General features: G+C 52.4%; 1 protein-coding gene across 3 annotated transcripts in view; it reads right to left on the bottom strand.

Annotated features, from left to right (window-relative positions):
• PAXIP1 (PAX interacting protein 1) overlaps positions 1-18,926 on the bottom strand; it is a 47,740-nt gene extending 28,814 nt beyond the window's left edge. The window contains exons 1-5 of one of the 3 annotated variants that reach the window (XM_032840161.1): positions 18,736-18,926; positions 15,058-15,192; positions 11,014-11,057; positions 8,736-8,799; positions 1,441-1,554 (exon numbers count right to left, since the gene is read on the bottom strand). In XM_032840161.1, coding sequence (XP_032696052.1) covers positions 1,441-1,554; positions 8,736-8,799; positions 11,014-11,057; positions 15,058-15,192; positions 18,736-18,816 — 438 coding nt within the window. In that variant the 5' untranslated portion in view covers positions 18,817-18,926. Of the gene's footprint in view, positions 1-1,440; positions 1,555-4,116; positions 4,280-8,735; positions 8,800-11,013; positions 11,058-15,057; positions 15,193-18,735 lie in introns of those variants that run through there. The other 2 variants (XM_032840164.1, XM_032840162.1) reach the window with 2 other exon arrangements.
• Between the last annotated feature and the right edge of the window lie 4,804 nt (positions 18,927-23,730).

Below are 23,730 nucleotides of genomic sequence, written 5' to 3'. Positions count from 1 at the left end.
ATTGCTATAAAGACTTTGTTTCCGGAGCTCCCGGGTGGCTCAGTCATTAAGTGTCTGCCTTCACAGCTCAGGTCATGATCCCACAGTCTTGGGATCGAGCCCCGTGTCGGGCTCTCTGCTCAGTGGGAAGCCTGCTTCTCCCTTTCTCTCTGCCCTTGCTTGTGTTCCCTCTCTCTCTGTGTCTCTCTCTGTCCAATAAATAAATCTTAAAGAAAAAAAAAAAGACTGTTTCCTTTCAAACTACTACCTAAAATCAAATGATTTACTTTTAGCCATAAATTATAAAATAACGTAAAATAGCATAACCAAAGCATACTATATTTCTCTTACTGTTATGCAAAATGTAATCTTTTACTCAAATAGATTTTAAGATTCAAATCTTAAATTTTCACAGAGGACGTGTCTTCCTGAACAGTGTGGCTTACTACGTGACAACCACTCCCACTGGCCCAAAATCTGTCGTCAGGAACCAGGTGGTGCAAGGCCCATGCCGGTGAGTCAGCTCTGCTCGGCGTCAAAGCCCCGGGGAAAGGGGTCTGCTCAGCAGGACCCGTGCGCACCAGCCCCGAGTCACCCACCGGGCAGTGGCGCCCTGGCCGCGTACCGCACACGCATCTCTCCTCCCACACCAGTCAGCACACCCGCATGGAAAGCACAGTGACAGCACGGAGACCGAAGGCACTAAGGAAACACGGAGGGGATACCAACACGTGAAAGGTCTCACTATAAATACACTGTCCGTGACGCTCATAGGTACAAGTAACGGTTCAGGGGAGGACCAGGGTTTGGCTTCCAGAGAGCGGTGACTCTCAGATTCTCGGGCGCATCAGGATCACCGGGGGGCGGGGCCTGACACAGATGACGGGGCTCCCCACTCGCCCTTGGGAGGGTGTACGGTCTGCCTAACAAATCTATAGGACAGGCTGCAGCCGGTGACCTGGGGACCCCACCTGGGGAACCAAAAGTCGGTGGCCCCACCAGTGCTGAGACAGGGGCACCCTACAATTATCAGGATAAATGTGCTTTTATATATTCTAGATTATTAAAAAGGAAATGGCCTTGAAAACGTCACCAAATACATGTTTACAAAGTTATCCTCAGCACAAGACCTTTCTAAAGACAAGTGAGGAAGACTAAAACTGCCTATTTTCACAAATAAAATGAACAGGTTTTACTGGATCTGAAAGGAAACTCAAGGGGTTCGAAAAACTTTCCCCTTTTCTCCATGAAACCAACCCCCATTTCTTTGCATCTAGAGGTTAGCTCTGGGCCCGCATCGAAACGATCAACCTCTCCCATCCTCTGTGGAAGGAGGCCGGGTCCAAGGAACACAAACTAAGAGAACCAGCTTATGTAAAGGGATCTAACAATTAATTTAAAAGAAACTCAAAACATGTGACTGCAGGAAACAGGAGAGGACGACGCTCGCAAATCGCTTACCCCCTTCGGCTCGGGAACGACCAGGTGTGTGCATTTCTTGTTGAGCCGCAGCTGACACCCCCCGCCGTAGAAGGTGAGCAGAGCCCACAGGGCACTCCTGTCGTCAGACGACACCTGACAGAGGGAGACACACATTTCAGCCCGTGCAAGGTTATCATTAAAATACACCGCAACATCGTAACAATTCTGCCGGATCTACTTAAATTGAACTTAAGGGTATTAGTGGGGAACACAGATGAGCTTTTAGCTACTTGCTTATAGTAAAAAAACTTTCATTCGTATTATCGTGATAGTTTTATAGACATCTTTTTTTGCCTCATCACCAAATGAATAAAAAAAGTTATATTCACACTTCAAAAAATGAATGGAAGATTATTTCAACGGAAGTCATAGGGGAAAAAAGCAGAAGTAACTAATACATCATTCCATCTTAACAACTGTAATGTTTTAAAATGTTTAAATACAACGGCAGTATCAAAATCATTAAGGAACTCCTTAATCATTAGTAGATAAGTACTAATTACAAAATGAATAAAATATAAAGATAAAAATATAGGTATCTGTAAACTCAGGGAAAAACTAAGTATTACTTAACACAAAGGAACTAAGGCAAGCACAGGAGTAACTGTTACGCTTGCGTAACTGATGAAGTCGATTCCAGAGCAAGTGATTCATGTTGGAAGAGAGGCTTTCACAGGAACAAAAACAGCTACCATTTATTGCCTGCCTACTATGTGCCAGGAACTGTGCCAAGTGCTTCGTGAACATCCCTAACCCTGGGGACTGACGTGGGAAGTCGGACTTGTTAGATCCACTGTACAGATCAGGAAACAGACTAACAAAAATTAGTGACTCGTCAGAAAAGCTGGCTTTTAAAACCCAGGTCTGTCTAAACCCAGGCCTACCTGCATTTCCCCCACTGTTCTATCCTTCTTTAAGGGCAGTTACTACCAAAAATAATTTCTAAAAAATAAAATTTTAGATCCTAAAAGACAAAAGAAACAAGAAAAGGTGTGTTAATTAATTCTAAGGTAATCATTTAACGAAGTCAATTTTTTTCCTGGATCATTGATTATAAATTGAGGGTTATGGTTGTTAAGAATCCTGAACGTTGTCTCAAGTTAATTGTTAAAAAGTATTTATAAACAGCATGTTTTTGAAACCTGCCATTATTCAGCTTGCCAGAGCTCTAACATTTTACATCTACTTTCATCCACTTTACAAATGTTTCTAGAAATTATTCTGCATTCCACACTACCATGACTACTACTAAGAACACGCTGATTTCATAAAATCACCTTGAAAAGTCACTACTTTGTATCTCTTTTAGTTAGTCACTGTCACATTTCAGAGACTGGACTAGAAAACCTATTTTACTCGAGGCTTTCACAAAGACATTGATCTGCCGCATTTGGAGGGGTGAGGTTTAATTACACGATAGTAGAGCCTACTCCCATGAATCGTTGCGTCATCTTTATCAACAATGAAATGAAAGACATAGAACCTCAGTATGCCTTCTGTGGCGCGCCGGGGTGACAGGAGTGACCACAGGCAGTCTAGTCCATGGCTCTGGCCGGCCTGTGTCATAGGCCTGGGTCTCAACCGGGACAAGTGTGTTGCTGTGGAAAGAACACTGGCTGGGAGGGAGGGAGGCCCGGAACAGATACGCGGCCTCCAAAACTAGCTCCTGTCCACTTGGAAAACTTCCATGAACCAGGTCCCTCCTCGATGCGAGTCTGGGTTAAATGACTTCAAATAACCACGCCAGATCATGTAATGAATATGTATCAGCATGATTAATAACTAAGAATGTTCTTTCCACACCAAAATGTTAACAGTTATCTAGTGGTGAGGGAATTATGGGGATATTTTTGTTTTCATTTTTATACTTTTCTGTATTTTCCAAATTTTCAAGAGCATTAATTTCATAACTGGGGTAAAGTGTCTTTTTTTTTTTTTTTTAAAAAAGAAAGCAATCTTCATAAACTACACATCTCATCATCTTGGCTAGCAAAGCCTGGACGTGACCTTGATTCCTGAAGGCGGAAGCTGCATCCATGGCAAGTCAGGCCGACCTCACCCGACGGAGTGGCTCCCGACCCCCTGGGCCCCGCCCACAACCCTATCTCCAACCACAGCCATGTGTGTGGGAAGGTCTGGCTCCATGCCTTCCCCACCCTCAGCTCCCACTCCTCTCCCACTGCCCCCGGCCTCCCCCCCAAAAGCCTCTGCAGGTCGCTCAGCCTCCGTGAACTGCATGCTTTCTCTCCCCAGTCCGCTCTCCTCCAAGAATGGAGCAGAGCACCGGCAGCTCATCCACGCCCCCGCTGAATAAATGCTTCCTTTATAGCAATCGGGAACACCTGCCCTTCTTGGGAGGTCTCACAGAAGTGGGGCACTCCTTGGGTCCAGCAGCCTCCCTGAATTTGTCCTTCTCCCACCGTGATTAGAAACTACAATCATCCCGATTAAAGTTGGGGATTTAAGAATCATGTCTTAAACTTCTTCGAGATCTCTCACAGTACCTAGTACAGTGCAAGGCACATGGGTAGGCAGTCAAGAAATACTTGATTGAGGTACAGAATGGAAAGGGCTTTTATTTTCAGTCTTCGAGATTTAAATCACGACCCTGGCCAGGCTCTCCATCAGACTCTTGACCTGTCCCCCGAAACCTACCCAGCACATTACAACAGGGCCCCCGCCTGCATCGATACCGGGTCAGGAGAAGGCAGATGGTGTCTGTGCTTCTCAGCTTCTGCTGCCACAAGCTCCCTTCCCTACCTCTCCCTGGGAGAGCTCTGGAAGACTCCAACAAAGAGCTCCAGCTTGTATCAACACCCTGACGGGGAAAAGACAGAAGGTCACCGAGAGCCACCAAGCAAACAGTCCTTTTGTAAAGGCGGGGTCCTGCCTGGTGTGCGCATGTGTGCGTGCGAGCGCGCCAGTGTTCTGCTGCCTGGTGCAGACCAACCACCTCGACGGCTGCCTCTTGGCATGATTTCCACACCTCACACTCCCTTCTGTGCGGACACTCCCTTGTACCTTTGTGTGTGCTACATCGTGCGGTTTACTCGCGGGTCTGTCTCCCCTTCTAGAATGTACGCTTACTGAGGAGCAGACAGCCAATGTGAATTGACCTGTACCCCTGGGCATCGCTCCTGTCACCAAAGACGTACGCATCAGGTGTCTGCTGCACCCAAGCCGTCAGCTGCACACGGGGCACGCCGTCTGTTACTCCATCTTAAAACCGACGTTAACACTTTTTAGCAACTACAAAGTATCGGTGTCCCCAGGGCACTTTTCTTAACCAGGGTTTGGATGATGAAAAACCATCAAGTAAAATCTTGTCCATCCTTATCCGATCAATCCTCATGAACTCAAAAGCGCAGCTTTGTATTACGGGATCCCATGACTCCCTGGGGATTCCAAGTCACCATCCTAGTGATGAACGGAGTACTAAGTGATCCACAAAGATCATTAGGATGCTGGATTCCAATTTTATTACCTAATGAATTTGCTAAAAGGATACAGACACTGTCAAAGGTCCTCCTAAACTCACCTTTCTCTCTACCACGGACCCATCCACTGCCCACAATGAGTTCTACACCTAGATAAAACTCTAGGGGCTGGGCCACTTTCCAGACCACACGACCAAGGGACGCCTGCTCACCTCTGCCTGTGCCCTCTACCACGTAGCTGGGTGCCTTCTCCACAGGCTGTCCAGTCCCTCTCCCCACCCCTTTGGTGACTACACCTGCGTCTTCTCAGCCCAGAACCTGAGATCCACAGGGACCCCTAAGGCCGCATGATGGCCACCAGAACCATCAGCAGTCCCGTGTCCCTGTCCAGCATCCTTGCCCTCCTCCTCTCCTGGGCCACAGGCAGGACCGAGGGGACCACACAAGGTCGTGCACAACCACCCACCACAAACTGGTGCCACACACCTCCACCCGGGGTGCTGCTCGCCTCCCGTGACAACAACCAGCTACATCTGATTTCATCCCTGGTTTCTGAAGACAATATCCTCCTTCCCAGACCACCTCTATCTATGCTCAAGTCTCTTTTCTTCCCAAATCTTCACTGCACACTACCTAAGGCTCTCTTCCTGGTTACGTGCCTTTCTACCTTCTTCTACAAGAAGCTAATTCCCTGCCCTTCATGCCACATGTCCATGGCCCCCCACTTGGGTAGCAGGTCAACACCCCAACTCAATGTGTTTCAAGCCAATGTCACCATCTTCCCTGAGAAGCGCAGAGGAGCACTGCGGACACCGCCTCCTCCTCCTTCGTCCCAAGTACGCCCAAGTCACCAAGGCCTGCTGCTTCCTGTCTGGGCCTCGCGTGCACAGCGCCATCCAGGACCCAAACCTCCGCCTCAAGTCCAAGACCGCGCCCCTCCCTCCCGCCCAAACTCCCATCCTCTCCCGCCCGCCCGTGTCCTGCCACTGCTCCCAGACCAGCTGCACCTATGGGACGGAAAGGATTTTAATTGTTTGCTTTCCTGTGCTTTCTGACCGTCCTAATGCAAATACATGTAATGCAAAATTAAATATGTAAGAAAAAAGGAAAGCAACAGCCTACTGGCTATTTTAGAGAGCTCAAACTCCAATATCTGGTTTCCGCTGCCGTGTTCCCCACCATCGACCCTCCTGCACCACAAGGACGTGCCTTTGTTCCCTGGCGCCCTCCTCCTCTCTCCTTTCATGTGGCTCTACCACAAACACACCTGCCTTCCCCATTCCTGCTCTATTTCCGCCCACTCTTTCAGGCCCCTCAGGTCTGACATCTCCCCTCCCCAGAGGCTTCCCCTCCTCTGCCGTCCACACTCAGGCCTGTGCTTGTGAACTCACGGACATCGGGGCCACGGGATTCTGCACAGCACACAGCAGGTCGTGTGTGTACCGTAACCTTTACGTTAGGTATCTAAAATAAGATCTGCTACATTTATTATAACCTTTGTTAAATATATTTTTTTTTCTAAGACTGAAAGTGTTCTCTAATGATAAACTCAAATAATATTTTATGATGTCTGATTACCAAATTTAAAACCCTGAAATCGGGGCCCCTGGGTGGCTCAGTGGGTTAAGCCTCTACCTTCGGCTCAGGTCATGATCTCAGGGTCCTGGGATCGAGCCCTGCATCGGGCTCTCTGCTCAGCAGGGAGCCTGCTTCCCCTCCTCTCTCTCTCTGCCTGTCTCTCTGCCTACTTGTGATCTCTGTCAAATAAATAAAATATTTAAAAAAAATAAATAAAACCCTTAAATCATCTTACATTCACGTATTTTTACTTTTCTTATTTATTTCCCCAACTCAGGTCCGCTAAATACCATGTCACTGTGACCTCAGTCCCTGAAAATACCTTGGGACTCCCTGCCCCAGCTTCTTCCTCTTTTCATTCAACTTGAACCCACTGGATAGCGGGCTCCAAATCTCCAAGACCACAAATCCAATAAATGAAAATAAAATTAAATGCAAAATTCACATTTTAGCCAAAATACACTGTGTTTATGCATTAAGGAATAATAATAATGTCTTCATTTAGAAAACTTTCCTGGTATTTATTGTACGTTTGGAACATACAGAGAAGTATAAGGGAACAATGAAACTCACACAGAGCCACAGCCCTGGTCATTAAAAGGTCTTCATTTTGGCCAACTTCAAAGACCATTATGGTTATATACATTTATAGCACAGATGTGAAAAACACTGAAAAATACAAGTATCGACAAATTTCCTGTTCTTAAGAAAAAAAGAGGGAAAAAAGCCAAGATTTCAAGGATTCCTATTAAACGAACGTGGCAAAAACAATAAAATTTATAATTTTAAAGAACATCAGGAATTTACAAGAGATACAAATAAAAACAAAGCAGCCCTCCCTGAACCTGGCTACTGCATGGCCAGGGCAAGGTGGAACAGAGACAGGGCAGCCACTGGCACAAGAGGGTCACCTGGCTTCAGGACTCCCCGTGGCAGGGACAGGACTCCTAGCTCACCTAACGCCTCTGACAGGTCCTTTCCTCAAGGCCGCCACAGGGACGGGGCCACGCTGCTCCTCACCAGGGTCACGGTGGGAGCGGGTCTGCAAGGCAGCACTGCCCACACCCCTCTGCCTGTCCTCGTGCCTAACACACTGCCCCATGCGATTTCCCAGGGAGCTCCAACAGCACCGGCTGGGCTGGTTAGGGTGGCTTTTTACAGTTCGAGGGTCTTCCAGCTGGCGGGGCAGGGGACAGAATACAATTTAAAAATGCTGAATATTCACTTTCCCGCTTTCAAATTCCCACTGCTAGCGTTTTGGTCCCTCTTTTCAGACACTTCTCTATTTTACTCGGTTACCAAGTAAAACGCATACTGTTAATGGCCTTACCCCCTCCCCCACTGAAAGCCTTTCCCTTCTCCTTCTCTATTTCCATAAATCCTAATTCAAACCTGGCTCCGAGGGGGGATAGCTCAATGGTAGAGCATTTGACTGCAAACCTGACTCCGTAGTTAGGCTGCCGTGTAAGTGCACGGAACAGGTTTCTGAGCCATTTCCAAACACAGGATGACCTCATTTTTTCCCCAGGTTCACCCCAGCCTACGCAGTGCTCTGCTGAACACCTTCATCCATCCATCTGCCCTCATCGCTACCAGTTCAGGATAAAATTCTAAACCTCAGCGACCTGCAGGGGAAAATAACAGGAGTATTTTAGGGCTCCTGATTGAAAAACTTCTGTGGAAAACGGCCGCACGGACATGCACTTGCCCACAGGGAGGGGAGCCCGTCTGCGGGAACGTGGCCCCGGACGCCGGTCAGAAGCTGGAGAGTGGACAGTCTCACTTCGGTGCTAGGAAGATGCTCCCGTCGTGGGCAATACAGTGTGTCGAATGTTCTGTCACACTTGTTACTTGTAATTCCTCTTTATAAAAAGTTGTGAGTTCATTCCTCTGCCTTATCTACTGAGGTTTTATTTTTCTTATTGATCTAAATTGAGCCCTTTACTAAAAAAATTCTTTGCCTTTCTGAGTTTTTCTTGTCATCTTAAATAATTTCATTTTTCCTAGTTTTTCATACTCAAATTCTGTATCTTTGTAATTCTTTGGATTAGAAAGACCATTTTTACCCATTAAAACTTCATATCCTAAAGACTAAGCATAATATTTAAAAAACTATAAGTGGGTCATAAGGTTACACCCAATACGCAGTTTAGCAAAGAGCTTCTTTAAAACTGCTCACCAACAGGCCGTAAATCAAATCTCACACAAACTCAGAACCGTTACATGTGAATAACACGAGGCAGCTGTAGCCACACTTACCTGGGAGAGGCAGGCAGTGATTCCAAAAAAAATCTGACAGGACTCTGGAGAAAAACCATTTACTCTGTTTGATACTTATTAAGATTCCAATTAAATGAGATTAGTGCACACTGCATCTCGCTCAGACATCCTATCTGCCCCACGCCCGCCCTCCCACCGCATCCGTGTAGGAGAGAGACTCGGGCTGTCTAAGAGCAAGACAGGCAGAGGAGAAGGAGCGGCTGGGAGAAGCAGCGTCAGATCCAGTGTCGCCGGCGACACCGTCGGTCACGCGGGGACAGCACCCTCGCAGGGAGAACCTCCGCCCTGAGAGCCAGCTCAACACCCCCCCACCACACACACACACGCACGCACACACAGGGCACGGCCACTGTCGTACAGGCAGATGCAGTCCCAGGTTTACTTTAGAAGGACACGCCACTGGAACGTCGCGGGATGGCGGAGAACCGGCCACAAGCGAACCTGAGTTCCCGTCTTAGCACCACCACTAACTTCATGCACTTGGGCCCCACCAGCTCTGAGCTTCGGTTTTCCCTTTTGGAAAATAAGAGTTAAAAATATCCTTATCACCCCTCCCAGTTCTACAGTTCTGAGTTTTAAAATTCATTCGCGATTAAAATTCACTCAGAAGACCTTCCTGCGTGCCAGACGCTGGGCACCCGGCCGGACGCCGCGACGCGGCCCCTGGGTGTCTGCACACTACGGTCTACTCAAAGCGCACACGACGACGGAAGAATCTGGAGTGTCTACCATTTGAAATGGGTTAGAGCATTACTTTGTTCTTCCTACAGGAGAAGAGTGTACCCACTGAGATCAGGGAGTTAAGAAAAACCGATCAGACTGAAGACTCCGCCCCCGTCTCCTCCACCGCCCTGCGGAGAAGCCGGAGCGGGAGCGGAGCCCGTCTGACCGCGCTGCGCCCAGCAGCCCCGGACATCGTGCCCTCAGCCCCACTATCCACGATCGCTTCCAACCTCCCACCCTCACGTCAAGGATTTCCTACTCCCAAAGACTTGGGGGACACTGACTAAGGCAAATCTAGTGCTGCGCAGCGGTCCGCAGGCTTCCCCGCCTGTCCCTCCAGCTGCTCTGGAACAGGCCAGTAAGAGCTCCAGCGGAATGACAGCTTCTGAAGATCCTGACCCTGACCCACGATCCAGGGCAGGAAGAACTAACCTCTCATTCAAAATCACCCCTCCCTGTCCCAGGCTTCCCCCCCGCCCCCGCCGCCCCCGTGCTTATAAACACTACACCAACTCCCAAGAAACCAGAAGAACAAAAGCAGAAACGGATTTCCCTTAACTCTAGGATTCTAGGAATCCTAGAACTTTTGAGCTGGAGATGCTGAAGTCTGCCACAAACTTACTAAGGGATGTTTCTGCTTGTTTGACGTCACCCACAAATATTTAACTTAAAAAGATTCCCTCCATCCACGTCAGTTCAGTAAGTAAAAATGCACTCACAGGAACGGCCCGGCAGAGCTGCAGAACAGCTCCGAGGAAGGCCGGCAACCCCGCCGGAGTCCGCGATTTTCACATCACGGGGTGGTACCAGGTCCCTCCACCAGCAGGTCCCGCCTGCAGGGACTGTCCACGCAGCCCCACGTAGCCAGAGAGCGACAGAAGCCGTGTGACGCAGAACGTGGACGGCAGCTGGACGTCTCCCACAGGCGGGGAGGAAGGGGCTCTGGAGCCGGACTCAAGAAATGAGGCAAGGGACACCAGCATGGAGGCAGCTCCTCGAAGGCAGCGACGAGAGCTTCGTGACCTAGTCTCTAGTTTTCGTACCCAGCCCGCAGCAGGTGTCAACACGTGTCTTCAATAAACCTTTTATCCAGTGTCATCAAAAAGAACACCAATCCATGAAACTAAAAGTGTTCTGCTATTCTCTTCCCCTATCTGTCCTTCCAATAACTCATGACCGGGTTCAGGCAGACTTGCAATTTGAGCAATATTCCACCTAATGAGACGTCACAAAGACGGTCTGTTCCAGAGACAAGAAAACGGAGGTCCAGAGAAGCAGACTGCCCGAGATCATAAAGCCCAGTCCCAGAATGAAAGCGCATGCCCGCAGGTGCCAGCCCAGAGGTGTTCCCCCACAGCTGGTGCCCCTCCCTCCAGAGGGGATGACAAGCACCGGCTACATAAAACCTGATGCAGAATGGAAAACAGGAGGGACAGAGAACACACACACATGAACTGCCCTAAGTAAGGAACCCACCTGGTTACCATGTCAGTCTTAAACCCAGATTCCCTCCTCCCTTCCCCAAAAAGGATACGGCAGAAGAGCTCCACACTGAACGGACAAAATCACCCAAGACGGCTGAAAAAGAAAACATGAACTCAAGTCAAAAAATATTTTCAAATTATCATCAAAATGACATGATTTCATCAGCACCGCTCCTAGAAATTAAAAGCTGTTATAACAATCATAAAGCACCTAGGTCATGAGCATTCAAGTAAAAAATATCAAAGATCAGTTACTAACGCCCGAGGTGAAAAGCTGAATTAGGGAATGAAGCAGTGCCAGATATTTTTAAAATTTGTAGAGAAATTTAAATTCTGTGTAAGTGTCTAGGCCAGCTGGAAACTGTCCTCACAACTGGAAGGACAGGGACCTGACAGCCATCCCCACCCCCTCCCCATCCCAGTACATCGGCCGCTCCCCGGTTCCCATCTTCAATCCTAAATCCAAGTGGAAATTCACGAGTGTTTTCAGTAAATTCCTATAGATACTACATTTGCAAACCATGAAAAGTCTCTGTCTGGTCATTTTTTACAACTTTCAAAATTCAGATTATAAAACCTTAGCTTATTACTACCTTTTGGGCTAATTTATATTTTTTAAAAATTACCTTACATTTCTACATTTAATTTTAAGTTACATTGAACGACGTAACACCCCGTTTAGCCGGCTGAAAAGTCCAGAAACTTCCATTCGCTGAAATGTACATGCGTGTGCTTCATGCGTGTGCTTCATTCGCGCGCCCAGCCCTTCGCCTAGCGCTGGTGGAGAACCCGCTCTGTGCCCAGACGGTGAGAGGCACCGCGGACAGCGTCGGGGGGAGGCACGTGCTCCCCGCTCTCCTGCACCTCGTGCCCAGCCTCGGGACCCCCACCGCAGCGTCCCAGCCCGCGTTTGCAGCAGTGCGGGACACCGGGTGTTTCAAGGGAAAACGAAGACTGGCGGTACTTGGGACAGGTCTCGCACGACCGGGGGCTTTGGCCGAGCATGCGCGCGCGATCGGGTGCGCCGCGCTGGAAGCCAGCAGTTCCCGTTTCTAGCCGCGCTTCAGGCCAGCGTGTCTCCGCATTTTCTGATAACCCGGGGCAAGCTTCGGGAAGTCGGAGGGGGCTGGCCGGCGTCAGGAACCGCTACTGGCCCTGACTCTTGTACAGTCAACATCACGCCGCAGGCCAAGCTTTCTCCTCCGCAGTAATGCCCAGAGCCCCGCGGAGACCTTGGCTGTGTGGCTTAGCACCAGGCTGCTTTCCAGAAACCAGCATTTCTATTTATCCCCTCGCCTAGAGTGCAGGGGGATTTGCAGAGCCCGGGGCGACGCGCTGTGATAGGGGCTGGGCAGGTGAAAGTGGGACTTTTCTGGAGGGCCCTGGGAGAGGTGCCTTTGAATGGAGGAGTGTGACCACAGAAGGAAGCAGACGCTCTGGAAAGCCACCCGTTTCCACCGTCATGCAGCAGACACCCTGGGAAGTGTCCCTTTGCGAACTTGGGAGAGGTGGCAAATATAGGCCTGTTTAAGGATTCAGGGCTAGTCACGATGTCCACACACAGCAGACCCGCCCTCGGACCCTCATTCAGAGGGCTCGAGGTAAAATAACGCCAAGTCAGTAGGAAACACCACCAACAACAGAGCAGATATGGAGACCTAGAAAAGCAGAGTAACGAGGAGTTATTTATCCCAAAGGCCAACAACAATATACACAAATACACCCACTGTAAACTGCCATAATTATCATGTCCAGTGAGGCCCCACAGCCACTGAGAAAAATATTTCCATTAAAAAAATTATTCTGTAAGTTCTGGTGCCTGAAGATGCAAGTTTTAAACATCTATACGATTCAGACACGTAAATGACAAGCCATCACTATGCATTAGGATGCCTTATTTTTCAAAACACATTTGTCAAATTTAGTAAGTTAAAGGCCAAGGGATCTGCCTCCATCCGCTGAACTCAGACGAAGAACCTGACGGTCTAGCAGCATCGTCTGGGGGTGCACACAAAATGCTGGGTCAGCTCCAACAAATTCCACCCTCCTGGCATGTGGCGCTGTAGGCCCCAGACAGGACATGCCCCGCCACAAATCCCGAGCAGCCTGGAGCTGGGAGGCGGATGCAAGGAGTGTGCCCGGGGCCTCGTTTCAAGCTACCACAGCCAAAGCGGAAGCATGGGACGGGGCCTAAACGGTGATAATTATAGGAGCTGGGTAATGGGTATTTTATGCAGCCTTATTACAGCCTGACTTTTCCAGAAATACCACACATGAAGGGAAAAGGACTGCTGTTTTAGCTCAGCATTCGAGCCAGGACTGATGACCGTTCTGAAATGCTACCTCCCAGCCGGCAACCCCACCCGCGAGCTCTGGGGACGGCCCCACATCTTCGGCAGTGACTGCACATGGGACCAGTCCCAGCAGCTCACTTCCTGCCCCCGTCTTCCATGGACCTGTGCCCAAGGATCTACACACTGAAACACACATTATTTATTTTCTTTTGTTTCTCCTTTATATTCCAGTTTGGGAAATTTATACATAACATGTACATTCAGGTTTTAAATTATGGAACATTCTCTCACATATAATAAAGTGATACTCTCTGACATATGAAGGAATTTCACATATAAATAAAAGGATATTACAAAGCGCTTGCTGCAAAAACGAGATTTAAGAACCACTGCTCTAAATGGTCTGCAACAGCCACCTGCACGCGGACGTTTGATACTGAGGCTGCCCTTTTAAGCTTGCTGTCCGACGGCACGATCCAGGTGAAGGCACCGTCATGAGACAAAGGGCTCCAGGCTGCTGAGGGAGCAGAGATCTGGTCCCCACGGCTAAGGAAGAATGGAAGTAAACTAGAGACCAAAGCAGGGTCCCAGGGGCAGAAGTGCACGTGTCACAAGCCTCTCTCGCCGAGCGGAGTCTGATGAAGCAAGCAGCAGCCCTGCTGGTGTTCAGGCTGCACGAAGGAGCTGGTCGTGGCCAAACAAGGAGTCTAGGGCGGGATCGTGACCGCCGCATGTCAGCTGCACATTAAGTCACTCTGAATGACACAGCTGTCCCTGGAGAGTCTGGTTTCTGAGAATCTTCTCATGAGACAAATCAGCACTCAGGTTTATTTTAAAAAAATCAGGTTCCTAAGCCTGCAAGGCGGTTTCAGACCCTGGGTACTGACGAGCTGCAGACTTCCCGGGGCCAGCCAGCTTCTTGGCACCCCAGCCTAACTTACTGGCTCCTTCCTAACTCCTAGCCGCTCTTGTTATTACACCATGATAATTCTCATACTGATTTTTAGGCAGAGTATTTGACAGCATAAAGGAAAAAGCGGTAGTGGACCTGAATATTCTAAAACAAACGCGTTAACACCAAGGGTCAGAAAGAAATTGAAGGACCAAAGCTACGAAATCACATCTCAAAACGTGCACTGAACATCAGCCAACGCAACCACGAGCAGCAAGAGAACAGCGGCGTGTACACACCAACCAACTCCAAACAAGCCGCACACCAGCTGAGGCCCCCACTTTCCAGAACAAACCACCCAGAGTCAGCCTGACAGCGGTACCCATGATGACCACCGGGTGGACAGAGGGACTGACGGTCATCATGGCGCTGTCGGAGCAGTTAAACAGCTCAGCAAATGGGGGGCAGGACTTCCTCCAACATGTGTAGCTGGAAATTCAGGCCACTTGCCACAGCAGGGATGGAAAGGGGTCCCTGGAGGAGTCCTGTCCTGACAGGACTCCGCCTGCCTGGGAGCGAGCACCATTTCTCATGGGTCCCCAGTGCCCATCGCTGTAAGCTGACACACCCATTTCCAGGACGCGTCCCTGGCGTAGAGAGCTCGCGGCAGGAAGGAACCGGGGCCACACCACAGCAGCTGCGGAGCGGACTGATGAGTCCCCTGTGACGGACAGAAACCTGCCGCGATGGGCCTCATGCTGCCGCAGGCTACCGCCGTGCGGGAAGAGCTCTGTCCACCGCAGCTTCCTACACGAAGCGGACCTCGGCAAACACTGTCACAGTGAGGCTTTGTATTGATTTCAGGACACATAACGAAGCGTATGCAATTAATGAGACTTACTACTGACCTTAACTACAGGTAAATCAAAGACTTCCCGAGCTTCTCCAACCTCAGGATTGTCCCCGTCTTCCGAAATTATGTGGGAGGCTAGCGCGTTGTAGGACACTTCCTTAGCTTTCCCAGCTTTGAGGAGCTGGATAACCTTCAAAAAACCACACAGATTAAAATGAAAAACATTGCATTTCATTCTTGATGTACACAAACTGTTGTGAACAATGAAAATTCTAACAGAAACACGCCACGTTCACCACACAGAATTAATAACCGTTTACTCTTGAGTCACGTGCCATCAGACAGTTGATGACAGCAGAAAGCAGCAGACCCTGATCCGCTGACCAAGGGGGCCTGCAGGCTGTGAGCCCGGTACTAGCTAGCGTCTGTGTCTTGGAAACAGAAGGTCTGACAGACACCACTTCCGAGCTGAGACGAGGCACCCAGGGTCAAACTTCAAGGCTTAGGGACAGGTAGTTTCATCACAAATGGGCAAGTTTCCCGAAGAGGAGCTACACGAGCAGAATCCTGACGAACTTAAGGAGTTAGCGAGACCAAAACGCATGTGCTGTTGGAGGGAGAAGAGCCTTCAACACGCTGGACACATGACCCTTCAGACTGTCACGTGCTACGCAAAACTGTCTGCATTTTACTCTCATACAGAAATGTCTTCTGGAGCGACGCGAGGGCTTTAAGCTGGGAAACGGCACGACCGGACTTTACCAAAGATCATGGCCAGTGCAAGAAGAAGGGACTGAGTCCGAGACAACCGCAGCCGCCCCGGGGAAAGCAGCAGGCAACTGACCCAAGGACTGTCCCTAGGGAAAGAAAGAAGCGAGAAGGCACGAGACCCGGTGCCTGAGAGGGGGCAGGAGCAAGAGAGAAAGTGCGGGGGACACACCAGCAGCATTCACGGAGGAAGAGCTGGGGAGTGCGAGGTGGGAGCAAGAGAACTTCTTCAACGTGGAGCACAGCCTTCCGGCGCCAGCTGAAGGTCTAGGACATGCCATCAGCGGGACCTGGAAGCGGTGGGTCCCCACCAGGTGGAGAAGGCAGAGCCGGAGGAGCCCAGGCGTGCACCGCACGTGACGGTGACCTGATGCCCACACAGCTCGGTTTACCCCCAAGTTGGTAAATTTTCTCAGGATATTTTATTGAGCATCCAGAGACGGCGACTGGAGCTACGCGAAGTATTTGTTCAATGCGTGAAAACAAAACAAAACAAAAACCAATGGCTGTAGCCACAGGTCGCCTCCTCCCCTCACCTCCAAGCTTGTTTAGTTTCCACCCACTCAACCTGACCCACAGAGCACGGCACCCTCTCATCTCTCCTCCAGTCTGCATTTCCGACCCCAGCGCCTTTTTCGGGAGTCTCAAGACCTCAGGCTCTCCCCCTCCACGCACGAACAACGAAGTTCCCGCCGGTCCTCACACCTGCGCACAGGCACACGCGCTCACACGCATCCCGGGCCCTTCTCTGCTTCCTCTTGCTGGCAAACCGCGTGGAGCCACAGACCAACCCGCCTTCACCTCCTCACGGCCTGCTCACTCTTCACCGTCGCCGCCCCTTCCGCAACGCCACGGCAGTACGGATTCGTCACGGACAGAAAGATGCCCAAACCACAGATTCCCTCCCGTCTCACGCTACTGAGTGTGCCTTACTGGACTCCGCTCGTGTCGGGGCAGCGGGTGGACTGCTTATCCCGGTCATCCCAAATACGTGAACACCTCCGTTCCTGGGCACACACGGTGCGCGCAAAGGACATGGCCTCACCCTCCTCAGCTTCCACGTACAGCTCCGCACCCCACCGAGAAGACGCCTCATTTCACAAAGCTCAGTGGTGCCACTTCCCACGCACCGCAGCGGCAAAGTCTGTCCTCGCCGCACCTCCCACCCTACGCCACGCCTCCAGGTGTGCTCCCCACGCCTCGGCAATGCGGGGACCTCAAGCAGAGCTATCACGTTCCGTTCCTCTGCAGATTACACGGCCCCCAAGCCAACCCCTTAACAGGTACTAGATGTTCAATATACGTGAACGTTCAGAATCCGTATTTATAAGATTCAGGGAATCAACGTTCTGACTCTAAATCGTTTAGAAAATATACGGTTTCACATCGAAGCGGTTTGCCAAGGACATTTTAAGCACTTAGATTTGACTCATAGTTGAGCAAATATGGTTCCAATTCAACTTGTTCCAGGTTTTAAGTAACATTTGGTTCAAGTCCCTCATAAGAGCCAAAGTCCTAAAACGACATAGAGAGAGTAGGAAGGAGGTGGGGGAGAGGACGGGTAGTGAGACAGGAAAATGATCAATACTGGAAAACCGGCCAGTGCTCCCGGCGGGCACCAGGACCGCGCTGGGTGCAGCACCTGCACCTTCAGATCCAAGGCTCAGTCTCACCTCAGAGCCACAGCAGAAGAAGGATCCACCTTGGGGGGTCACGCGAGGGAGCTGGTTAGGTTTACTAAGATACCCGCAGACCAGCCTCTCGAAGGCCAAGACCAGTCAGCCGCCCGCAGCTCCGTCCAGGCCAGCCCAGACCGCGGGAACACCGGTCTGCACTCTGCGGACTAAGGTCCGGTCCCCCGGCTCCGCCTTCCCTCGCCTCCACGCTCGGCTCTCAGCGCACGAGCCCCCCAGGTAACGGTACCCGCGCACCCTCCAGTGAACCGGACCCTGAGAGGATCCGCCCCAACAAGACACTCAACTGGGATTCGCTTTCGAGCGGCGAGAGCAACACAAGGACGCTCCCACGGGACGGTTACTACACTCAGAAAGACGCACAACGTCCTGTGCCAGAGCCTGTTAGGTGCTTACAGGGACGGCGCTACCGGGGGTCCCGTCACTGCTAAACCCCGTCAGGAAGATCAGAGAGCGGGAGGACCGGGAGGGGCGCACGCGGACGAGGCTGCCCCCAGGGGCGGCTCACTGAGCCCCCAGCAGCCCGGCCCCGGTTCCTCGTGGAGCTCCACCCCCTCACCGCGTCCACTCCGGGAACCCAGACACACGGGGTGGGCAGCAAGGAGGGCGCTCCCAGTCCGCATCTGCCCGGGAGGCTCGGACTTACCACAGCGCCGGGACGCCGGTCCCCCACCAGGCGGAGGCTGGTGACAACCCATGCTAGGACCGGACCACGGCCCCCCCACGTCCTCCCTCCTCTCGGTCAGAAAGTAGCCCCTCCACGCCGTGCCGTCCCGGAGCTCGCGCCCCAGGGGCCGTCCCCGCTGACGGTCCCAGCAGAGCGCGACCCCGATCTCCGTCCCTCCCCTCAAGCTCCCCCTACTCGTGGGTCCTGAAGACCACCTCCCCTCCAGCCCCCGACCGCGGGTCTCGGAGACCACTCCCACGTCCCCTCCCTCCCCCAGCTGCCCCCCCACCCGCAGGTCCCCTGCGTCCCCTCCAGAAGGTCCAGCAGACCACCCCCAGGCCCGCGCCCCAGGTCCCTCCCGAAAGTACCCCGACCCCTCCCCCCCAGGTCCCCGGCCTCTAGCGCTCCGGGTCCCTCATCCCCCGCCCCCCGTCCCCTCCGGCCACCGGCCTGCTCGGCGCCAGGTGGCCCGGCCTCCGCGCAGCCAGGCCGGCGGGGCGGCGGGACCCTGACGTTTTGCGCCCGGGCGCGCGCCCGCGGCGGGAGCGGGTACGGGTCGGGGACGCGGAGGGCTGCGGGCCGGCGGGCGGGGGCGGCGCGGTACCTGCGGGTCGATGTCGCCCACCGCGTAGTACTTGACCTCTCGGAACATCTCCTCGGGAACTTTGGGCGCCGGGTCCGACATGGTCGCGGCGGCCGGAGGGCTCAGCGGCGGCTCCCGCCCCGCCCGGCGGGGCCCGCTCCCCAACGGCGCGGCCGGGGCCCGGTCCTGCGAGTCGGACCCGCTCCCCCGCCCTCTGCGCCCCCGCCCGCGCCGAGCGGCCCAAGCGCGGGAGCCGCGCGCGCCCTGCGGGACGCACCATCCCGCCGGCCGCCGAGGGGGAGCGCCGAGGAGCCGGCGGCCAGCCGGCGCCGGCCCCCGCTTCCGCCGCGGCTCGCGGCCCCGAGGGCAGGGGCGGCGCGCAGCCCGCTCCGCAGAGCCGGAGCCCGTGGCCGCCGCCTCCGCGCGAGGGAGACCCCCGGGACGCGGATAAACGAGCTCCCCCCTCGGTGCGACCCAAGTGGGCCGGTCCCGGGAAAGAAGGGAACGCGGAGGCCCCTCCCGTCCGCACGCGCGGCCGCCCGAGCGGCGCAGGCGCGCGGCGGAGGGGGCGGGGCTTGCGGCTGGCCGGCGGCGGCGATGGCGGCGCGAAGTATCCTGGGGCTCCCGGGGAGCTCACATCGTCGGCGGCTGCCGGACGGGACCTGAGGTAACTCCTCAGCGCCCGCGGCCGGGACGGGCCGGGCCCAGCCGCCGGGTCCCCGCTGAGGGGCTGGCGTTGGACTGCGTCCGGGACCGAGAGCGCCCCGGGCTGGCTGGCCGAGAGCCCTAGGCCTCACCGGTGGGCTTCTCCCCGTCGCACCCGCACCGCGCTCCTGCTGAGGGAGGCCTTGCTGCACCCCCACCCCATAACCCCAGGCGGCGGCCCGCCGTGAAGCGCGCCCTCTGACGTCACCGTGCCGGCGCCGTCCAAACGCGTCCTCGCCCTGACGTCACCTGGCGGCGCCGCGGAGCGGTGGGCGCGGTGGGCCGGGGAGTGCGGCGGGGAACCGGAGCCCGAGGACGCCGAGGCCTGCGCGGCCGCCCGCCGCTGCTGCCCGCCGCCGAGTGATGGACGTTCTCAAGTCGGCGCTACGGCAGTCGGTGCTTTAGAGACCCGGGAACGTCCGGAGCCAGGCGGGGTCGCGGCGACAGGCGCTCGGGCTGGGGAGGACGGCGGACGGGGCAGGTCGGAGAGGGCCGGGTGGTGGGACCGTGGCCGGAGACAGCGGCCGGGAGGGGAGGGCGCGGCGGGCGCGGCGCGGTGCGGGCTCGTGGCTCCCGCGCGTGCTTGGCAGCCGGCGCCTTCCTCCGGTGGGAGGTGAAAGCGCGAGGCGGGCCTGAAGGAGGGGCCGCTGTCCGCAGTCTGCGTGCCGGACCGGCCACTGCGACGTTCCCTTTCGTTGCCAAGGCGCCCTCGGGGTAGCGAATCCCCGAACCAGCGATAAGTGTCCGCAGCGGCATCAGCGCGTCCTGCGGCTGCCGGACGGAGCTCGCCAGCTCTTCCCCGGCCGGACGCTGAGGAGGACGTTGCGGGGCGGGAGGCGGCCGCGTGGGCATTCCGGCCGGCCGGAGCAGGACAGCCGCGCCCGCGCACGCTTCGTGGCGTAGCAAGCGCTCGGGGCTCCCGTGCGGCTTCGGTCTGCGCTGCGCGGAGGGCCGGCCTGTCGTCCCCGGAGCCGCGCGGGCCTCGGGCAGGCCGGGGTCGCGCGAGGAAACGCTCGAGGCTGCGCTGAACACTCCTTCGCCGGGGACGACTACAAGCGTGCAGACGAGGTCTCCCTGTCGGGGCTGGGCGCGTTGGGCGGGCTGGAGACGGACGCCCCGGAGCCCCGGAGCGCGCCCCGTCCGCCGGCACTGCCGTTGGCGGCTCCTGTTCCTACAAGGAGCATGAGACTCACGGAAGTGACTTCCACGAAGGCTCGTTTCTGAAACAGAAGATGTCCGTGCGCAGAATGATGGAGGAAAATGCGGCGTTGAGACTGCTCTGTGTTTTTCACGATAGCTCTTTCTCACGGGTGGTTCTAGCCCTTAGAAGACGTCCCGGTGTAGGGCACGACCTGTCCGATCAGCAGCAGCTTTGTGTTTCTTTACCTTTGATGCCCGCACCACCCCCAGGGCGCTGAGCGCTGATACGCTGCGCTGTGCTTCTCCCAGCCGGGTTTGAAGTGGTCACTTCGTTGCTAACCAGCCTGCGGAGAATAAACGGGCTGCTTGGTGCTAATTTGGCAAATAAGGTCCCACGTCTCTCATTTTCTGTTTTGCAAGTTCGATAACCCCGGGCTACAAAAAAGTGAAGTGTGAAATTGAAAAAGCAAAAGTGAGTTGGGAATACTTAGTTTGTACCTACTGGTGGGAACTCGAGACATATTTAGAGAAGTCTTTCCGGCTGGCTTTTTACAGTACATCTCTGTATTGAATACGACTCTCAGTCTTGTTCTCCTATTTTGTTCCGCTCAACTGGTCACACACCCCTTAAAGCTAGGTACTAGCAATGTTTAGTAAACCTTCTGTTTGGGTTTACAGACGACCACATTCAGCCTTTCTCATGAAAGGGGGTACTAAAGTTAGACGCACAGAGAGCCAGAGTTTTATGGCAGGAGAACCTGGGATCCCTCCAGGTGTTGTTTATGGGAAAGGTTCCTTCAGCTGACACAGCACAATTGCCACCAATAATCATCGAGCTATTCAATGTATAAAAACTAGAAAACAGGGACGCCTGGGTGGCTCAGTCGCTTAAGCATCTGCCTTCAGCTCAGGTTATGATCCTGGAGTTCCAGGATGGAGTCCAGCATTGGGCTTCCAGCTCAGTAGGAAGTCGGCTTCTCCCTCTGACCCCCCCCCCCCCCCAAAAAAAAAAAAAAAATTTTAAAAAAAAAAAAGAAAACACAAAGGAAAGAGTGAATTATCCCAAATCCCATCCCCAAAAGCAACACTTGAACCCCTTCCAGACATCGTCCCACGTCAATATATTTTCTCCTTAAAAAAATTATGGCGCGCATACTCTAAAGTTGCCACTTAAAAGAATTGCCCTTCCATGTGAGTACATCGATGTGCATTATTTAATGCATATACAGTTTTTTAATGTACCTGAATTTAATCAACTCTTGCATATTTGTTGGCAGTGTAACAATTAAAATGCAGTGAAGCAGTCATCATAAAATACGCAGTGGCTCTGTTCTGTCACACTGACAAAGATTTTAACACCCCCCTCTAACTTCCTGAGCCCTGCCCTTCTCTTTAGATCTATTTCCATCTCCAAGATACTGCGAGTGGGTCTCACTTCTTTAATAGGATACTCTGAGGACGAGAAACTTGCCCAGAAATGTTCAGTAACTTGCCCATGATCACAGTTACTAGCAGATCTTGGGCTAAATCCATCTTTTGGGGCTTACTCTAATCCATTCTTTAGAAGAATTAAAAGGAACAAGTTTAATTTCACATAAACAGAAATAGAAAAACTATAATCCCTAAAAATAATATGGTATGGAAAATTTAGCTTTGTATCAGTTAAAAATAGTCCACTGATGACATATTTTTGTAGCTAAGTCAATCTTCCTTTGGAATTGGCTGAAGACGAAGAGATGATCGTTACATCTAAGTTCAAAACTTCCCAATTTTAGTGTCTTGTGTCAGTTTTAATTTTCTGATTTAATTAGTTTCCTAATTAGAAGGGGTTAAATTAATTAACCTCATTATTTACTATATATTTAATGATTTCTCCTCTATTGGGAGTTACTTAATTTTCAGTAATTGGAAAGCTTATGACAAGAGGGAATATTGCCAAGTTTTACACTTACTGCTTGATCAGTGGCAGAAACAGGACAAGCTGAGGGGGATTTTAGGTGAGATATCAAGTACATGCAAAGGCCCTTTCCCCTTTGTTTTGAAATATGGTACATGTGAAAACATAGAAAACATAATTCCTATCAAATTAGAATACAGTGGATATATACTTTGTTTAAAAGATATCCTAGGACATAGGATTTTATAAGAAATAACCCTACCACATAAAGACAATGAAATAATCATGAAGCTTTGACTGATGCTAGATAATTATAATGGAAAGAAGGCGTACTGAAATTATTACCCATATAAATGACACACTAAAATATTCAGATTTTCCTTGGACTTGTTAATGGTCTACATCAATGGCATTGGGATGACACAGTAAAACCATGACCTAATATCCATCTGGCTTGTGAAAACCAAATAGGCCTGTTCTTCCATGCCATGGGGACTGGATGATTAGGGGCTCTGGAGGGTCATAGGAAGAGAAGGAAGACACCCATTCTGGTGGGGAGCAGCAGCCTCAGCAGAGGCCCAGCCCAGAACCAACATGGTGAGACAGCAACTCTGACTTGAGGAGGAGGCTTTGGGCAGGGCTTTGGAAGGCTCCCGCCGAGAAGTGGATTGAAGACCTTCAGGGAAGAGCAGTGTAGGAAGAACAATGATCACCCACAGGTCTCACAGATCAGAGTCTGCCGTAGATCGGGGCTAAAACTGAGACAGTTGAAGCTGGTCTTTCGTTGGATCCCGTTTGGAAAATGCCTGCCCTGATCAGTGTGGAGCAGGCATGGTACCACTATGAGTTCCACAGTACTTGAGAAGTGCTAGCTGCCCAGTGCTCCCTTCTCTGGCCCACACTTCCCGGACCTTCTCACTGCCTGTAGACCAGAGTTCAATCCCATTAGCCTGCCATCAGCGAGCTCTGTGACCTCCTATTACTCTGACATAGGCCCCATCCTTATTCCCCAGAACTGAGCTCCGCAGGCTTTTGTCTGCTACTCCCCTTCATGGTCTCTTCCCATCATACTGGACTATTGGACTTTTTTGAAGCACGGCCAGAACTCCATGGCTTTCTACAGACTGTTGATCTCTCCGTCTGGAACGACCCTCTCCACTTAGCACACTGTGCAGACCTTACCTCCTCTTCCTATGGCCAAGATCAAATGCCTGTTTCTTGAAACATCTCTCACACCTGGAGATAGAATTTTTCTGGTCCCTTCTACTTATGAT

This window comes from Lontra canadensis, unplaced genomic scaffold (assembly GCF_010015895.1).
Source record: "Lontra canadensis isolate GAN:19392208 unplaced genomic scaffold, GSC_riverotter_1.0 scaffold111, whole genome shotgun sequence".
In the NCBI taxonomy this organism is placed as follows: Eukaryota; Metazoa; Chordata; class Mammalia; order Carnivora; family Mustelidae; genus Lontra; species Lontra canadensis.
Note: the sequence above shows the minus strand (reverse complement) of the source record. Positions and strands in the feature narration are given on the sequence as shown.